General features: G+C 43.7%; 1 protein-coding gene across 2 annotated transcripts in view; it reads left to right on the top strand.

The window, feature by feature from the left end:
• LOC147101461 (unconventional myosin-Id-like) overlaps nucleotides 1-17,885 on the top strand; it is a 561,768-nt gene that overhangs the window by 364,122 nt on the left and 179,761 nt on the right. The window contains exon 22 of one of the 2 annotated variants that reach the window (XM_085966598.1): nucleotides 865-1,118. The exons of the other annotated variant lie outside the window; for it this stretch is intronic. Within the exon in view, the coding sequence (XP_085822724.1) occupies nucleotides 865-961 (97 nt within the window). The 3' untranslated portion in view covers nucleotides 962-1,118. Of the gene's footprint in view, nucleotides 1-864; nucleotides 1,119-17,885 lie in introns of those variants that run through there. 2 annotated transcript variants of the gene reach the window in all.

Consider the following 17,885-nt stretch of genomic DNA (forward strand, 5'->3'; position numbering starts at 1 on the left):
GTAAAGGGAATAAAGGGTTACGGGGAGCGGGCAGGAAATTGGACATGAGTCTGGGTTCGGAATGGTCATGGCCCTGTGGGTAGTGGAGCGGGCCCAGGGGCCGTGTAGCCTTGTTCTGCTCCTACTGTGTTCTAATTCTGTTAGATTTCAGGAGATGGTTTTATTCCTGTTCCTGGCTGGGGTGGAGATCGCCTTTACAGAAGGTAAGTACTGTAGAAAATATAGGGACAGAGTGATCTCCTGGAAGAATTTCGATCGCCTAGATGGGTCGGAGAGGAATTTCCCAGATTTTTTTCTCCCAAATTGGCCATTGGGTCTTTATCTGGTTTTTCGCCTCTCCCGGGAGATCACATGGGTTCGGGTGGATGCAGAGTGATAGAAGATTTGAGGTTAGGATCAGATCAGCCATGATCTTATTGAATGGTGGAGCAGGCTCGAGGGGCCGATTGGCCTACTCCTGCTCCTATTTCTTATGTTCTTATGTAACTTGCCTTTATATAGCACCTTTAATGTAGTAAAAACATCCCGTAGCGTTATTACAACAGTGACTGCACTTCAAAAGTACTTAATTGGCTGTCGAGAGCTTTGGAACGTACTGTGAAAGGCCTAATTTAAATGCAAGTTTTTTTTTTAGTTAGCTCCCCAATTTTTTTCCTGCTGAATTTAACATCCAAACTTCCATTCCTCTTGGGAGACTTATTTAACATGCCTGTTTCACATGCCTGACTAAGATGATCTTTACATAGTATAATACCTTTTATACCTCTTTCTAGCATTTTAAAATGTATTCACAAACTATTAACCCAATAACTGCAGATGTATGAATAGTTAGCACAATGGTTTTCAAACTTTTCTCTGTTGCAGAGAGGGGGAAGGATGCTCCCTGAACATGTTGACACACAAAAAAAAAAAGAATCTCCCTCAAATATTGACATTGCCAGGAATCGCAAGCAAATATTGATACATTCATGTCAATCCCCTGTTCTAACTTCCAGAAGATAATACCAGATACCCAAAGGAAAACAGTGCTATCATTGCAAAAGGACACATTTTCTTGTTGAAATTTGTTTTATCAGTCAATAAATAGATATTTACAATAAATACAGAATATGTGGTAACGCATGGACAGATACTCGATTATTTCGTAAATCCCCTGGGATCGCCTTGTGAACCCCAAGATCTAGGGACCACACTTTGAAAACCATTAATTTAACATATCTGTACTCGGCCTCACCTGTTATTACCCATCCCTTGTTCATTCACACTATAAAGGGGTACATCTCCTGCCTAGTGCAGTTTTAATGAAAGACCTCCCAAAACCTTATACCTGTCTTTCTCTTTCACTGACCTGCTCTGTGTTTCCAGTATTTTCTGCCTTTGCAGAAATGATCTGTGTACAATGTGCTTTGTAGACGCAAGAAAAATTGTATTGAATGAGTTGCTCGCATAAGAGATACTTGATGACATCCACTTCATACAGCAATGTAGGATTGGTGATGTTACTTACAGATGAAGCCTATTGCACAACAATTCTGTCCGCTCCACCCACCCAATTCAGCACCAAAGAATTTCATGTTCCAGACCAATCAGCACCCATTGTGATAATGAACGATACCAGATGCTGTGTCAGAGTGGTGGAATGTGGGTTCATGCCTGCGGTTCACCACATGGTGACATGCCCATCTCAACCATGCCATCATGGGGAAACCAAGTGAAGGCCAAGCAGCTCCACACAAACGAAGATAGGAAAATCAGAGGACCCAATCATCTCAGGCAGCTGTCCTGCCCACCACGGCAGCTGGCTATTGAGTAATGTTGGTGGAAATCTGAGAGCGGGCCTGTCTTTTGAAGGTGTGTTGTGGAGACTTGAGGGAGTAAAACATAAATAATTTGAATTAAGAGTCATAAGTCAGCAGAAAGTTGTGTGACAAAGTGGCAGCCTGCATGTATTCATAACCTCACTACGGATGACCGACTAGATTGACACAACAGGATCAGAAGCAATGTTGATCCCTTGGTGCAGTGTCAATGAGCTGGACTGCTCTGCTCACCAGCACGGCTTGCGAGTAAACTGAAAATTTGCCATCATTTAAATCTGATTAGTTTCTCTCTCTATAGATGCGTGAGTGGTAGTTTTATATTGTCCGCTAGGTTAAAAATTTTACCGTTCCGTTTGGAAAATCTTATACTCGGTTAAAGACAGATTGTTGGTTGTGGGGAGGAAAGAAGAGAAGAAATTGACGAGAGTTATGGTAACAGCTCATGAGTTTCAGCTTATGCAGGATGGTGAAATTGAGGTCTGCTGTGATCTGTACAAGGATGTGTTTGAGGAACTCCAAAGTGTTGTGTTTCATATTAAGTTTCCGATATTGGTTATTTGAAACTCTGCAACAAAAGAAAACTTTGCTGTTCTAAAGATCGCAATTATCATGTTGCCTGATCACCTGTGAGGGGTCGGAAAATAATTTTCAACAGAAGACTCCTCAGTTGGCTACAGATTTATTTTTTGCCTGTCTCTTCCAGGAGGTGGGAGAGAGGGATGGCTGATAGATGGGAATCAGATCGTACCAAAAAACAGGGCAAGCAAGACTAGACTTGCTGACCTGTTCTCCTCCTGGGTGCAATAACATACTTTTTTGACTTGACCATCTGTACATTGAGATAGATATCTAAATTGTAACTATTTTCACCACCCCATATTTTTTGTGAAGGATATTAGTTGATCTCCTGTGACTTCCTCATGTACAAGTATGTATGTGTGTGTATCTCTCTCTCTCCCTGTAACCTATCCCCCACCTTATTTTTTGTCTCCATTTCTGACTTTGTGTGTCTTCCATTTTTTCTATATCCCTCTCCCCCCCCCCCTCTCTCTCTCTCTCTCTCTCTCTCTCTCAAAATGGCCCTGACACATTGGCCCAGATTTTTTACGGGGAGGCACAGGGGAGGCCGAAAGCAGCCAAAGAACCTAGCAATGTCGAAGACGCGGAGGTCTTGTCGAACTTAACGGCAGGACCTCACAATTTTTTTCATTCCATTCCCCACCTGGCAGCCGATCAAATTGATAAACTGGCCGGCTGCCAGGCGGGAAAACCAGCGGCAAGAGGCCGCAGCCAGGGGGAGTGCAGGCTGCAGATCAGGCCTTGGTGTGGGGGCTCGGCAATCATGGCAGAGGCAGAGAGAAGCCGGGATCGGCCGAAGGGAGGCCACAGGCTTCCTTGAGGGTCCAGGGGGCAGCCCTTCTGCTGATCCTGGCCCACAAGGAGTGGTGTAGAAAACACTTACCTTCTGGAGCCGGCAGCTCCCACCTCCATTTCGCTGCCAGGTTTCCCAAGACCTGGGAAACCTGCGTGGCACCAGATAAATTTAAATCAAGTTCCCAATTGCACTGTGGGAGACTGAATTAAATATGTTATGAAGTGTCACCCCTCCCCAAGACAGGACATTTGCAAACCACGCTACCTGCCTCCGTAATAATGGTGGCAGGCGCATATGCATCAGATTGGGGTCACGTTTTGCATTTTCTAGGGTTAACCCCCCCTCCTCCCGCCCATCGTTGGGGGTTAATATGGAGGCCATTTTCCCTATATCTGTCTGTTCTCGTGCTTTTACCTTCCTCTTTCTGTAAATTACCTCCCCCCCTTCTGTTTCCTCTCTGCTCTATATGTCATCCATTCTTTTAGTGTCCCTGTCATACTGCTTTTTTTCTCTCTCTCTATTTATCTTTTATCTAAATCTTTCTTTGTTTCCTGCATCATTTTCTTCATTTCTGCAGGTCTCCTAAATCAAACTTTACCCTCCACTAGTTCCTTGGTCTACTCTGTGATGCTTCATTCTTCCTCCAGCACCCACATTAGACCTCACTACTGGCTCTAGTGCTTCACTCTGCTATTCTATTGCATTCTGACCCTTCGCTAGCTTTTTTGAATCCACTTCTGCAACTTGCCTAGATTCTGGATCAGCCTCTGCTGGGTTTTTTGAAGAGGGAGTGATGGCCAACGTTCCCTATAAAGTGCGCCCGGGACCGGCTTTTTCAATGTAAAGTTTTGCACATACGCAAAACTGTGAATCGGCCACACAGCCCCTTAAAGGGGCTGAACACCCCCTCAAAAAAAAAAAAAGAGGGAACATTGGTGATGACAGCAGTTTTGAAAGGGAGAAAGAGAATGCCTGAAGAGAGACAATGTCAGCTAACATGAGGATCAGGAAGGGGAGTTGAGTGATCAGGAGTTAGGTGAGGAGGTGATTGAAGAACCATCAGTGGCAGAGGTGTTCCACTTCTACCTTGCTATCTAAAATGGATCTTTTCCCTCCACATCCTTTGCTAGCATGTTGAGTGATACTCTGCTTCTCTAATGGTGTCTAGATCTGCTTCCTCATCTCGATTAGCTCCCTCTTGAATGAGCCCATGACTTCCCTCTATGTCTCCGTCAACATTCTTCGCCAGGCCTACTGTGACACCAAGAGCAGCAACTCTAATTGCCTCTACTTTCAGCGACCATTTCACCCTGTGCACTCCTCAGGGGTTAATTCTCTAAACTCTTGCCCAGTCCTCCTCCTCTTCTACTGCTGGCCACTCCTACCCTGGTGGCAGATTAACGATGATCACCCTCTCTGTATTGCCCTCCAGAATGCTGAAGACTTAGTAACAGGGCCTTTGTCATTTATGAACTTATCATAGGTAATTCTCTTGACAGAAACTTGGCTCATGAGGGGTGATTCTTTTCTCCTTACAAAAGCCTGCCCAGCTAGTTACACGTTCCATCACTTGCCCCGTCCAAACCGTCGTGGTAATGACATGGGACTCAACCTTGGTGTCTCGCCATTCCTTCAGTATCTTGCCTGCTTTCAAACACATCACCTTTTTGCATCTCTCATTTAAAATCATTGTTTACTACTCTCCAATACCTTCTGCCAAATTCCTTACTGAGCCGTCCTTCCTTCGCGGCTTTAGTGATTTTAACCTGCTTCCCGACTCCCCTAGCCCCTTCACCTCCAACTTCACCATCCTTCTGACCCCTGTCAGTCTTCATATAAACTCCCATACTTGTATTCTTGACCATCCTCTTGACCTTGTCATCTCTCATAGTCTCTCTGCACCTGCAGTCTTGATTCCAACAAGGCTATCTCTGACTACTTTCCTTGTACCCTTTACCATTCACATCCCCAATTGCACTATTCTCAGCATCCACCCATGAAAAAGCTCTCTTCCTTAGCTGCCTCACAAACTCGCTCTCCAACTCCCAACACCTCCTCCTCTCCCTGTTATGACACCTCTGCCACTGATGGTTCTTCAATCACCTCTTCACCTAACTCTTGATCACTCAACTCCCCTTCCTGATCCTCATGTTAGCTGACAATCATCAGTCTCTCATCAGGCACTCTTTCTCCCTTTCAAAATTGCTGTCATCACCAATGTTCCCTCTTTTTTTTGAGGGGGTACGCAGCCCCTTTAAGGAGCTGTGTGGCCGATTCACAGTTTTGCGTATGTACAAAACTTTACATTGACAAAGTCGGTGCCGGGCGCACTTTATAGGGAACATTGGCCATCACTCCCTCTTCAAAAAACCCACCCACTGTCCATCAGTCCTTTCTAACTGCTGCCCCATCTCCAAACTTGCTTTCCTATCTAAGGCCCTCAAAAGTGACATTGCCACCCAGCTCCATGCTTATCTCTCCCATAACTTCTTCCTCAATTCCTTCCAGTCTGGTTCTTGCCTTTCTCATGTGACTCCCCTTGCATAATTACATTCCTACTTTTCCGATCACAACCAATGCATCTCTAGCAGTAGCCTCGCTATCATCTCTTGCACAGCACCTCCAGAGTCCACCAAGATTCTCTTCCATAACTGCAGTGACGTCATCCACAGGCACACAGTGAGCTTCTGTATGTATGCTGTAGACGCCCAGCTCTACTGTTCCACTACCTCGCTTAACCCCTTGACTGCCTCTGTACTGTCGGACTGTGATGTTCTATCGCAGATGAATTACAAGTTCCTTCAGCTCAACATTGGGGAGATCGAAGCCATTGCCTTTAGTTGCAGCTACAAATTCTACTCTCTTGCTACTGACTTCATCCCTCTTCCAGGCCATTCACTCGGGCCGAGGCAGTCCAGTTGCAACCTTGGCTTCCCATTTGACCCTGTACTAGCTTTAAACCCCCACATCCGATCTATCATAGTAACTGCTTGTTTCCACTTCCACAGTATCCCTTCTCTCCACCCCTAGCTCAGCCCCTCTGCCACTGAAACCCTTGTACATGCCTTCAGACTTGATTACCTCAATGTTTTCCTTGCTGGCCTCTTTTTTTTCCTTTCCCCTCTTTCAACTTCAACTTGCTCAAAACTTGGCAACTGTATCCTGTCCTGCACTAAGTCTTCCACACCGATCACCCCCACTCTCACTGGTCTACACTGTTTCTTAAATTTAAAACTATAGTCCATGTCTACGAATCCCTTCATGGCCTGCCCCACCCTATCTGCAATCTCCTTCAGTTCCATATCTCTTCCCAAAAGCCCCATTCCACTGATTCTGGCTTTCTTTGCATTTCCCTTCTCCCTTCATCCCTCCTTTGGTGGCAGTACCTTCAGCTGCCATGTCCCTACTTTCTGGAACTCCCTCCCTAAATCTGTCTGCTTCTCTACTTCTCCGTGCACCTTTAGAATGCTTCTCAAACCCCATCACTGACCAAGCTTGCTGTCAACTCTTCTAATCTCTCTCTCCCTGGCTCGACATCTGTTTCCTTTACTTCGTTTAGAACATTCGGGATTTATTTTGAATGTTAAGGTCCGATATAAATGCAAATTGTTTCTTTTTCAGACTGTCTTTATTCTTCCTCATTTAGTGTTTTAACTTGCTGAATCTGCTGGGTTTTTTCAGTTTGATTTTCTTTTCCTCATTTCACTTAAACTTTTTATTTATAAATTGACTTATTTGCTATTCAAGTTCCCTGGTTGAAATTCTGCCACTGAGCAGTTGTTTTATAAAAAAATAATAAGTTTAATTTTCCAATCCCAGCTCTGTGGTCAGACTTAGAGCGATACGAGTAGAGAGACTGGCCGGGACCTGGGGGTGCAGTCAACCTTGAGTGGGGAAAGGACAGGAGATTCGGATCAGAGAGAGCATAGAGGCTGAATGGGCCATGACTTTGATATGCAGCCATGCTCTGATTTTACGGGACATTTGGTAGCCACTGAGGAGATTTTTTTTTTTAACATATTTAAAAGAAAATAGAAAGCTAAAAATAAAAGTGAGGTAAACTTTAAAAAAGAAAGAAAATAGAAAGAAATAATGGGAAGTATAAGTACTAAAAATGAGCTGCCTTGAATTGAGTGTTGATTGTGTCTGTGCCAATCGGTTAGCATCGATGAATCAATACTCTACAATCCTGCACTTTTTGCACTCTCTAATCGTACAATTGGTAGCTCTTTCTGAGAGCTGGCACAAGCACGATGGGCTGAATGGCCGCCTTCTGTGCTGTATGACTCAATGATTCTAACTCTACACTCTGTAATACACAGATATGTATTGATGAGAAAATACAGTTGCTACTGGGAAATTAAACTTGGAACAATGCATGGGCTCAGTCCATTTGTTCGACATACCACAGACTGAATCCCTGGGTTCAGATTCCATCTCAGCTGGTGTTTGCACTGAAGCCTCTCCCAGATGGTGTGCTGCCGATCTCAGCTGTTTCACAGAGTGCTTTATTGAATAAAAGGATGGAACCTGGCAGGGGTCACACTATGGGTTACTCGAAACCGACCCTTTCTGGCTGGCCACAGAGATATTCACAGGAAACTGCAGATGGGATAGAATCGGATTAAAATTTAATTTAATACATTCATCCTGTAAAGGGGCCAGTGATATTTTAGAAAAGTCTTGGTACTTGTGACATATCATTATATTTAGATTACTGTCTATAATTTGGGTTCAACATATGGCTCCAGGTGCAGAGCTAGCACTGGGACAGGTGTGATGGGCTGAGTGGTTAGAATGTGGAACTTGCTGCCACATGGAGTAGTTGAGGCAAATAGCATAGATTCATTTAAAGGGAAGCTAGATAAATACATGAGGGAGTAGAAGGATATAGTGATAGGGTGGGAGGAGGCTTGTATGGACCAGTTGGGCCAAATGGCCTGTTTCTGTGCTGTACATTCTATGTAAATACCAGCATGGTTTAGCTGCTCAAGGCAATAGTTTTACGTATAATTTTAGTTCAGTTTAATTATGCAATTCTAGATTTCACTATTTATAATAATTGCTTTAGTTCTCTTACAGTTCACCAAAGCAATGTCAATACAAAGAATGCTTCTGTTGGATTTCACTTTTTTTAAAAACCTCCCAATTGCATTCAGTATTTGTTTTTGATGCGATCAGTCTGCGTGCCTGCCATACTTCAGTGCGATTGTTACAGACTCTGTGGAACAGAAGCCCCTTTTTTGTTGGGATAGCATTCTGTCACACAGCACCAAGGCCACATTTGTTTGACCCCTTTCAGCAAAGTGACCAGGCCAAGCCGTTTGTGACAGACATATCGCAATAGCATTTGTAAGACCCATCTGTTCCAAACAGCTGTTCCAGTGTTCGCCTGCCTAAGTGTTCGACACCTTGTGCCAAAGATACGTTTGTGTGTTCAATTAAAAAGTGATATCCTCTGTTTTTGAAACGAGTTAAAATATAAGGGTCTGGAGGTATCGCTTAACAGACCTTGACAGATGTGTAAAAGCTAATGATTTGAATGGTAATGTCTTGTACAGCAGTGTGTCCAAGAACAATATGCGTTTAATTATCTGTACTACAATAAATATTTCGTCTCTTGCTGCTCCTACACGCCAAATAGGTCATCCAACTTGCTCTTCCACCTCACCACATTGAAATAAAGACTCATTGCACTGTCATCTCCTACTCTAATTCATTCTTTCCCAGCACCTCAACACGATGGAACTCCTCACTTCCTGACCTCCCACAATCCAAAGGCTTTTAAAGCCCTTGGCATCGCCAATGGATATACCTCGTCTTCTCACCTACTCATTTCAATCGTCGGGATAATCAGCTCATTAGGCCTTGACCTTTCAACTCAATTTCTCATTAAAAAAAAAGCTTCTCAAAATAGCAAGTATTGTTGGGTGCTGAACAAGGAATATTCTGGGTGATGTTTACAATCAGCCTACTTAGTCACCTTAAAGGTGACTAAGTAGGCTGATTGTAAACGAGGGTTTTTTTATTTTAATTTTTTTAAATATTGGTATCCAGCTTCTTGCAACAAAATAATTATTCCATGGTAAATGCCCAAGGACCATATGTTTACTTGTTTGTTCTGTTAAATAGATGGAGTCACAAGATCTGTATTCTCAAAATGATGTACAAATAGCCTGACAATTTCAAGCCACTTTCTAGCAGCTGATAAGCAGCTGTTGCCATGGCAACAGAAAAACGGTGTATCTAATATCTGTTGGGCGAATGATGTTGGATGGTCTCAAATCCACTCGGAAGGTTGAGTGCAATATTTTCTTAGGCAAGGTGCTTGCCTGCAGTTCAATCCTGACTGCAGATTTGTGCCATTAATTTTACTCATTGCTTCAAACGTACGCTGATTGAAAGCAGGGCTGACAGAGCAGAATGCCTGACTGTAGTTTTTGCAAAACAGTGTTTCATCCGCACAAATCAAGTGATGGAGAAAAAAATTGCTTCCCAGAATAAAATACTGAAATACAACAGAAAATTCTGGAATTGCACAGCAGGGTCAGAAAGCATCTGATAATAAAAATAACCGATTTATATTTCAGGTTGTATATGCTTCTTCTGCTTAAACATTAACCCGTCTTTTCTCCTTTATAGATGCTGTCTCACCATGCTGTATGTTTCCAATATTTTCTGATAAAGATACCGGGGGGTCTCCTCTCTCGGCCATGTTCATGGAGGCATAGAATGACCAGAGATTTTACTGATTTTTTAATTAGTTATAGAATGACGCATATTGGTGATTATTAACAGCATATATATTTTATGGAATACAGTATATGCATAACTTGAGACATGACATGTGCTAAGTGTAGCATGCTTGGGTGGGACAGGTGACTTTAGACCTATGGTTCCCAAAGCTCTCCACCACTGGGATTTTCCTTGTCTCATGTCTGGGTCTGTTGTAGACTAATTGATGGAGATTGATTGCTATGATTAGTCAACAACTCCATTATCATTGTATCATGTGACTACCAGGGTGGTAGCAGGCAAACTAGATGGACCGTGGTCTTTTTCCGTCTAGCAAAATTAGATGGAAGTATTTCACAACATAGATATTAGTGATTATTAGTTACAGTTGTAGGACGGCACAGTTATTAGTGAGATATTCTGCAGTTACAGTGATAGCCCCATGCACTGCTTATCCCATCAGGAAGAGGCTGGAGAAGCCCAACTGTTAGAACATTCATACAGCAGAAAGAATCCAGAGCCAGTCTGTTTCCTGTAATACAGGAAAAGTTCTGATATCCGGCACCGACGGGACCGGCGTGTTGCCGATATATCAAAACTGCCGGACATGCAAAGTTAACGTTGAAGCATACGGAGATGAAAGTCTCCATATTTGACAACAAACACTGTTGCTCAGCAACAGCTTGTAAACACTCGGCCCGTACCTTGGAAGCATCTCTGAAGCTGTTGCTAAGCTACAAAGACGCTTTCCAGAGCCTGCCTGTTAAAAGAATGCTAAGAGAAGAAAAAAAACCTAACCAAAACGGCTGCTGATTTCTGCCGTTAGAGCGAGGTTTCCGGCCATACAACCTCCGGATAAACCAAAGTTTCCTGTAAAAGCAAAAAATGCTGGGAATGCACAACTGGCCAGTCAGCATGTGTAAAAAGAAGACAGGTTGTGTGCATCAAAACATCAGAACCCACCATTACAGGTGGTGTATTTCCAGCATTTTCTGGTTTTATTTAAAATTTCTGGCTTTTGCAGTTTGTTTAATTTTACTGTCCTTTGTGAGCAGAGAGCAGGAGAGTCTGCGGGTGACATATATGGTTCCCCCAGCACAGGAGGAAGGAGTCTGCAGGTGACATACCCTGCTCCCCTAGTCCAGGAGTAATCAGTTTGTCGAGGACGTACCCTGCTCCCCCAGCACAGGAGGAAGGAGTCTGCAGGTGACATACCCTGCTCCCCTAGTCCAGGAGTAATCAGTTTGTCGAGGACGTACCCTGCTCCCCCAGCACAGGAGGAAGGAGTCTGCAGGTGACGTACCCTGCTCCCCTAGTCCAGGAGTAATCAGTTTGTAGAGGACGTACCCTGCTCCCCCAGCACAGGAGGAAGGAGTCTGCAGGTGACGTACCCTGCTCCCCTAGTCCAGGAGTAATCAGTTTGTAGAGGACGTACCCTGCTCCCCCAGCACAGGAGGAAGGAGTCTGCAGGTGACGTACCCTGCTCCCCTAGTCCAGGAGTAATCAGTTTGTAGAGGACGTACCCTGCTCTCTCAGCATCGGAGGAAGGAGTCTGCAGGTGACGTACCCTGCCTCCCAAGTCCAGGAGTAATCAGTTTGTAGAGGACGTACCCTGCTCTCTCAGCATCGGAGGAAGGAGTCTGCAGGTGACTAGGCCTGCTCTCTCAGCATAGGAGGAAGGAGAAGAGAGTTGGTTTATGCCAAATTCTGCTTTCTCAGCCCTGGGGACAGGGTCTGCAGAGTACATGCACTATACTCCTAACAGGAAGTAAAATATTGTGGCCTACCAAGCTGTTTAATTGTTTAAATAATTTTGTACGTATACCATGTAAACTGATTCTGATTAAATATTTGGGTCTTCCTCATGTTACTGAGAGTGCATTAATCCATGAGCTTTATTAAATTAATGGAAAACATATCAGTGCATCATTCTGTTGACTTGTGGTTTCTCAGGCACGCTAACTCTCTTGCATACAGCGGGTGTATGACATTAGATTCTGAGCTCCCACCCTCCCATCAAACAATATGATGCGGTTAATGTGATCATCATGAAGTAAAGGGCGGTGTCTCACTATCTATCTATCTATCTATGTAAGAAGTCACACAACACCAGGTTATAGTCCAACAGTTTTATTTGAAATCACAAGCTTTCGGAGCGCTGCTCCTTCGTCAGGTGACCTGACGAAGGAGCAGCGCTCCGAAAGCTTGTGATTTCAAATAAAACTGTTGGACTATAACCTGGTGTTGTGTGACTTCTTACATTTGTCCACCCCAGTCCAACACCGGCATCTCCACACCATATCTATCTATCTATCCATCTATCTGTGTCTTTGAAGCACTACTAGCAGGTAACGAGGACGACTCTTTGCTATGCCATACTTGGGTCGATCTTGCATATGATGTTTTTCCGGTAATATAATTTTGAGATTGTGCCAGTTATAATAAGTTTAAAAAACCACATGTGGCAAATGGCATAAGTGGAAAGAAAACTAATTTCTTAAATGACGAGAGATAGTCTGGGCATCTAAAAGACATGGGAGCTCATTTTACTCACTGATTAGTATTTTCATATATATTTTGTCTGACCCAATGGGGTCAATTTTAACTCCCCCACCCCCACCCCTGGCCTGGTTTCTGCCAAGCCTGGTGGGGGGTGGGGTGGCAGTTATAATGGAGCTCAGGATTTACCCAATCCATTCCTGCCTCAAACTGGCAGACAGCATTTTTTAAATTACAGGCATTAAGAAGACCAGCTAGAGGCCGGCAAGCTGCTTATTCCATCGGGCTCCACTAACATCATAGGGAGGCATAAGCAGAGGAAATAGGAGTGGCTTCCCAATCAGGCTAAACTTGTGTCCAGGGCCAGAAGAGGCCCTGGGTAAGTAAGTTTAAAAAAAATTATTTTAAGTGTTCTTTTTGGGCCTCTGAGCTGCCCAATTTTAACAGCCGGGCAGCCACTTCCCGCCGACTTACATAGGATTAAACAGAATATTCAGCATAGAAACTGGTAATTCGGCCCAACCAGTCCATGCTGGCATTTATGCGCCACTCGAGCCTCCTCCCATCCTCCTTCTAACTCTATCAGCATAACCCTCAATTCCCTTCTCCCTCATATGATTATCTAGCTTCCCCTTAATGCATCTCTACTATTCGCGTCAACCACTCCCTGTGGTAGCGAGTTCCACACTTCCCAGCCTTTTTGGTCGGGAAGTCGGCAAGCGGCATGCGGCAAGCGGCAAGCCGAGGCTCCCTGCTACTGCTCGTTACCTGGGAGTAAAAATCGACCCCATTATGTTCGTAGCTAGCAACTACAGTCATGTGTGATGGCAGCAAACAGGGAACATTCAAAACTAGGAAGATGAGCAGAGCGTGAGAGTTCTGTAGCAAAATGCAGACAAAAATTTGATAGAGAAGCATAGTAAGGAGAAAGAAAAAATAATAAGAAAGGGAAATTGATGAAATATGATCTAAATTAATTACCATGGAGAAGAGAGAGATTTTTGGAATGGGTGATCTTTGGGATATAGCCCATGACTGAAAATTGAAGACCTAGGATTTGTTCAATGTCGACAGCTCTGTTTTTCCAATGCCAAGGGGCTGTGATGTTTGCCAGACTTTGAAGACGACCTTGGTGATGTCCTCCAATGCATCATTGTTTAGTCTCATGATATTGTTGCAGGGTTCAGTGTTTAGTAGAAGGTGGCTTCCAAAATGTTAGCTTCCATTATTGCTTAGTTTGTGTAGCACTGAGGCTGCCAAAGTTGGAAACTAAAATTTCAGCTGCCTTGAGAAGTTTTGGAACCAGGTAAGATTTCAGACATGTGCTAACTCTTGCTAGAGTACAGTTCTACAGGTGCTAGAAGCTCTCATAAGCCTAGCCAATAAGTGTGATCAGCTATTTGGTCATGGGGCATCACAGCCCAGTTACGCATGCACTTCCCAGAAATGATCGATGGGCAGCACGGTGGCACAGTGGTTAGCACTGTTGCCTCACAGCGCCAGGGACCCAGGTTCGAATCCAGCCTCGGGCGACTGTCTGTGTGGAGTTTGCACATTCTCCCCGTGTTTGCGTGGGTTTCCTCCGGGTGCTCCGGTTTCCTCCCACAGTCCAAAGATGTGCGGGTTAGGTTGATTGGCTATGATAAAAATTGACCGTTAGTGTTAGGGGGATTAAATACGTGGGGTTACGGGGATAGGGTGGGATATGTGTTGGTGTAGGGGTTACGGGGATCGGGTGGGATATGTGTCGGTGCAGGCTCGATGGGCCGAAATGGCCTCTATCTGCACTGTGGGGTTTCTGTGAGTTTCTGTGAGTTAGTGATCGAGGATAAAATCCACTTTCTAGCTTTGAGACACTGAGACCAATTGTAGTGCTTCCATTCTAAGAACAGGTGCTTTACTGGGCTTACTGGCTGAGGACCATGCTACATGGTGCATTTATCCACTGAATCAGCAGGGTAGCCTTGGTAAAACTTGGCATTCCATCCCTAGCACTGTAACACCGTCTAGCAATGTGAACAGTGGCCTTTGTGTAAGAGAGTTCCCAAGTCAATTATCCTGTGGCTTAGATGAAGGGTGAAAATTCCTCTCACCCCAACCTTAGAATAACATTTATACGTAAAATAGTGTGACATTTCTGATTCTACCACCAGCCATCCTTTGGCATTTTTGAGTGGAACTGCCAATCTAAATTATACACAGTTTGGTCCTACAGATTTGAGCCCATAGGCAACTGGGTTGAGACTTTATCAAACTTATTTCCCATAGAGCCTTTACCACCAAGAAACAGAGACATGACTTTCATCCCATCAAGTCTGGACTGGATACAAATCCCAGTCCCATAAACCAAGGAACAGTGTTCTAACCTAGCCCTTTATCTGACAGTTCCCATTTTGGTTAATGTGCCTATAAATCATTATAGTGTAGAGCTCGCTTTACAACAGAACTGACTATTACCGTAAGATTTATTGTACGTCGTCACATACCTGACGAAGCCTGCCCCTGCTCAATTTCAGGGACAACAATATCATTATTGCAGCTCTGTGCAGTTCCTGGTCTTCATGAAAATGCCTTACCTGCAAACATTTTCTTAACAGAATAAGACTGCAAGGCTGCTGCTTCAATCATAATTCCATTTTGTACTTATTAGCATTCTCCATGGACACCAGATGCGGCCTGTGTCTGCAAATCAGAAGACTTCGATCTGACCCAGATTTCTGGCGTGTCTATTCTGTCATTTCCATATTTAGAAACTAGTCTGTGGCTCTGTCTCAGCCCCTGTATGTACTGAATAGAGAATTGGCCATTTAAATCTCTAAGCATGTGGTGGAATAAATTCATCAAAAACCCTAAAGGATTGTGCACTCCAGAATGATACCATAAACATCACTCTTCTGCAGGAGTAACTATTGTCATTTAGTAATGAGGTTAATTGAGATTCAGATTTGGTAGATCCACAATTTGTTGATTTGTAAAAGATCCAAGCGTCTAAATTGAAGCATATTTGGAAACTTAATCCAAGCTGACACTTTGAATTCTGAATTCAGTTTGGTGCTTATCCATTTAAATAAGTTTTGGGGCATTGCAGGGTAAATAAATACAGAACAGCGTCACTTATGTTGGCTATTGTCAAGTGCTAGCTAGATTTGCAGCCTGTAATCAGTACACAGCCACTTATGACAATCATTCTCAAGTGCAACACATGCTGGGCCACATATTGTCATGTATGCACTGCTTCTTTTGAAATTGTCAATTGCAGAGTACTTATTAGAAATTGAAAGCAGATACACTTATCTATCAAAGGTAAGAAACAGAAAGAACAAACAAACTTGCATTTGTATAATGCCTTTCACAATCTCAGGATATCCCAAAGCACTTCACAGCCAGTTCATTATTTTCAAGTGTAGTCACTATTTTTATGTAGGCAGACATGGCAGCCAATTTGCATATAGCGAGGTCCCACAAACAGCAGTGAAATAAAGTACCATTTAATCTGTTTTGGTGATGTTGGTTGAGGGTTAAGTGTTGGCCAGCGTACAGGTAGAACTGCCCTGCTTTCTTCAAAATAGTGCCATGGGATCACTTTCATCCACCTGACCAGGCAGATAGGGCCTTGGTTTAACATCTCATCTGAAAGACAGCACCTCCAACAGTGCAGCGCTCCTTCACTGAAGTCTCAACCTAAATTATATGTTGAAGGTCTGAACTGGGGCTTGAGCCTTTGACCTTCTGACTCAGACAAGTGTGCCACTAATGAGCCAAGCTGACACGTAAATGATAGCATTGCCAAGCTAAGTTGAGGAGTATCCTGTAGGGGGAGTGCAGTAAGTAGAGAGGCTCCATTTTAAAATTGGAATAGCAAAATCAGATACTAGATTACGCATCTGTGGATACAATGTAAACCAGGTTTTAGAAAAATTTCAAGATTTCTGCAGTTGGATAATGTGGTGCTGAGCCATAATGACCAAGAAATTCCCAAATATGGCCAGTGGCCTGAGTTTGCTCAGTTGATCGTAGACAGGGTGGCAGCAGACGCACTACATTTGTCCTCTGTGGTCCAGACTAGGGAGCGGGACGATGAGCCAGGTTCCCACTCTGAATAGTGACCCTACCCTCCTTGCTGGAAAGTGCACCTGTACAAATGTTAGGTGAGTATAGGATCAATCTTGGTTTACATGTTGAATAGTGTGCCAACACTCACTGTCCAACACATGAAGAAAGACCACTTGGGCAAGATACTAGAGGGTTAGTGGCTTCCATGGAACTGAAATCCAGCACAAATCAGCACCTTCCGGAGTGAAGGGGAAAAGAAAAAGTAAATTAGAAGACTGATTCCATTTTAAGAATGGGAAAAAATAACTGCCAAAAACTGAGAGCGTATTATTAAAGCTTAACCTCCAATCCTCTCTTATCCTGAATTTAAAATAAGCCCAACAATATCCTAAATACAAAACCAATCTCTTCCCATCACAAGCAATCTTCTGCTCTGCACTTGATGTGGCTTTTTTAATAGTAATTAGCAGGTGAATTTATTAACCATGACAACAATGATTTAGGTGAAGTGTCTCCTCGTCTCCCTCTATTCCATAGACAAGAGTTATTTCACAAAATCTTTTTTACCGCTCTGTCTTTCTGACACTAACAATAGTAGGCTTGAGATGAAGCTAAAAGGCCTTATTGAACAGGAAAATTATTCAAGGTTTGAACCTTGGCTCGTAAACAAATGGTCTTCAGTACATTTAGGGAAATAATGTTGTTGTTTATGTGCCATACTGCGGAAGGCGAGTGTACAGTTTTCATTGTATCTCAGTTGGGCTGGCTGGTAAGAGGATGAATAAAGAGATTTGAAAAATAAATTTGGTGAAAATTACATATAGGAAAAGACCAGCTCATCCATCAAGCCAGCCCCATACTCATGATTGCTGCAGCATTATAATTAGACTCTTGCCTCCCTCCCCCACCCCACAGCTATGTAATCTCCGGGAAGAGGGGAAAAACACCAGAGCCAATACGGGATAAAATACTCTGGAACATTCCTCTCCGATCGCCTCAAGCGATCAAAACCAATTACAGGAAACTTTCTGGTATCCGGCACTGACGGGACCGAGCTGGTGCCGTCCCATCAAAACTGCCGTAGAAACCAGCGCTAATACGGAGCTTCTGAGCTCCGTGTGAAGCAACAAACCCTGTTGCTTAGCAACAGCTTCAAAACAGTCGGCGTAGCTTGCAAGCGTCTCTGTAGCTAAGCAACAGCTTCAGCTAGACCTTGCAGAGCCACGACTGCAGAAAAAAAGCAACGAAAAGAAAAAAAACTTATCTGAACCGACTCCTGAATTTTGCCGGTGGATAGAGCTTTCTGGACATTTAACCTCCGGATAAACGAAAGTTTCCTGTAAGGAGATCACATGGACTATATTGCTGTTATCTTATTTTTGCTCCACTAATAATCTATTTCT

This window comes from Somniosus microcephalus, chromosome 24, assembly GCF_052327205.1.
Source record: "Somniosus microcephalus isolate GS21.2 chromosome 24, FLI_Smic_1.0, whole genome shotgun sequence".
NCBI classification, from domain to species: Eukaryota; Metazoa; Chordata; class Chondrichthyes; order Squaliformes; family Somniosidae; genus Somniosus; species Somniosus microcephalus.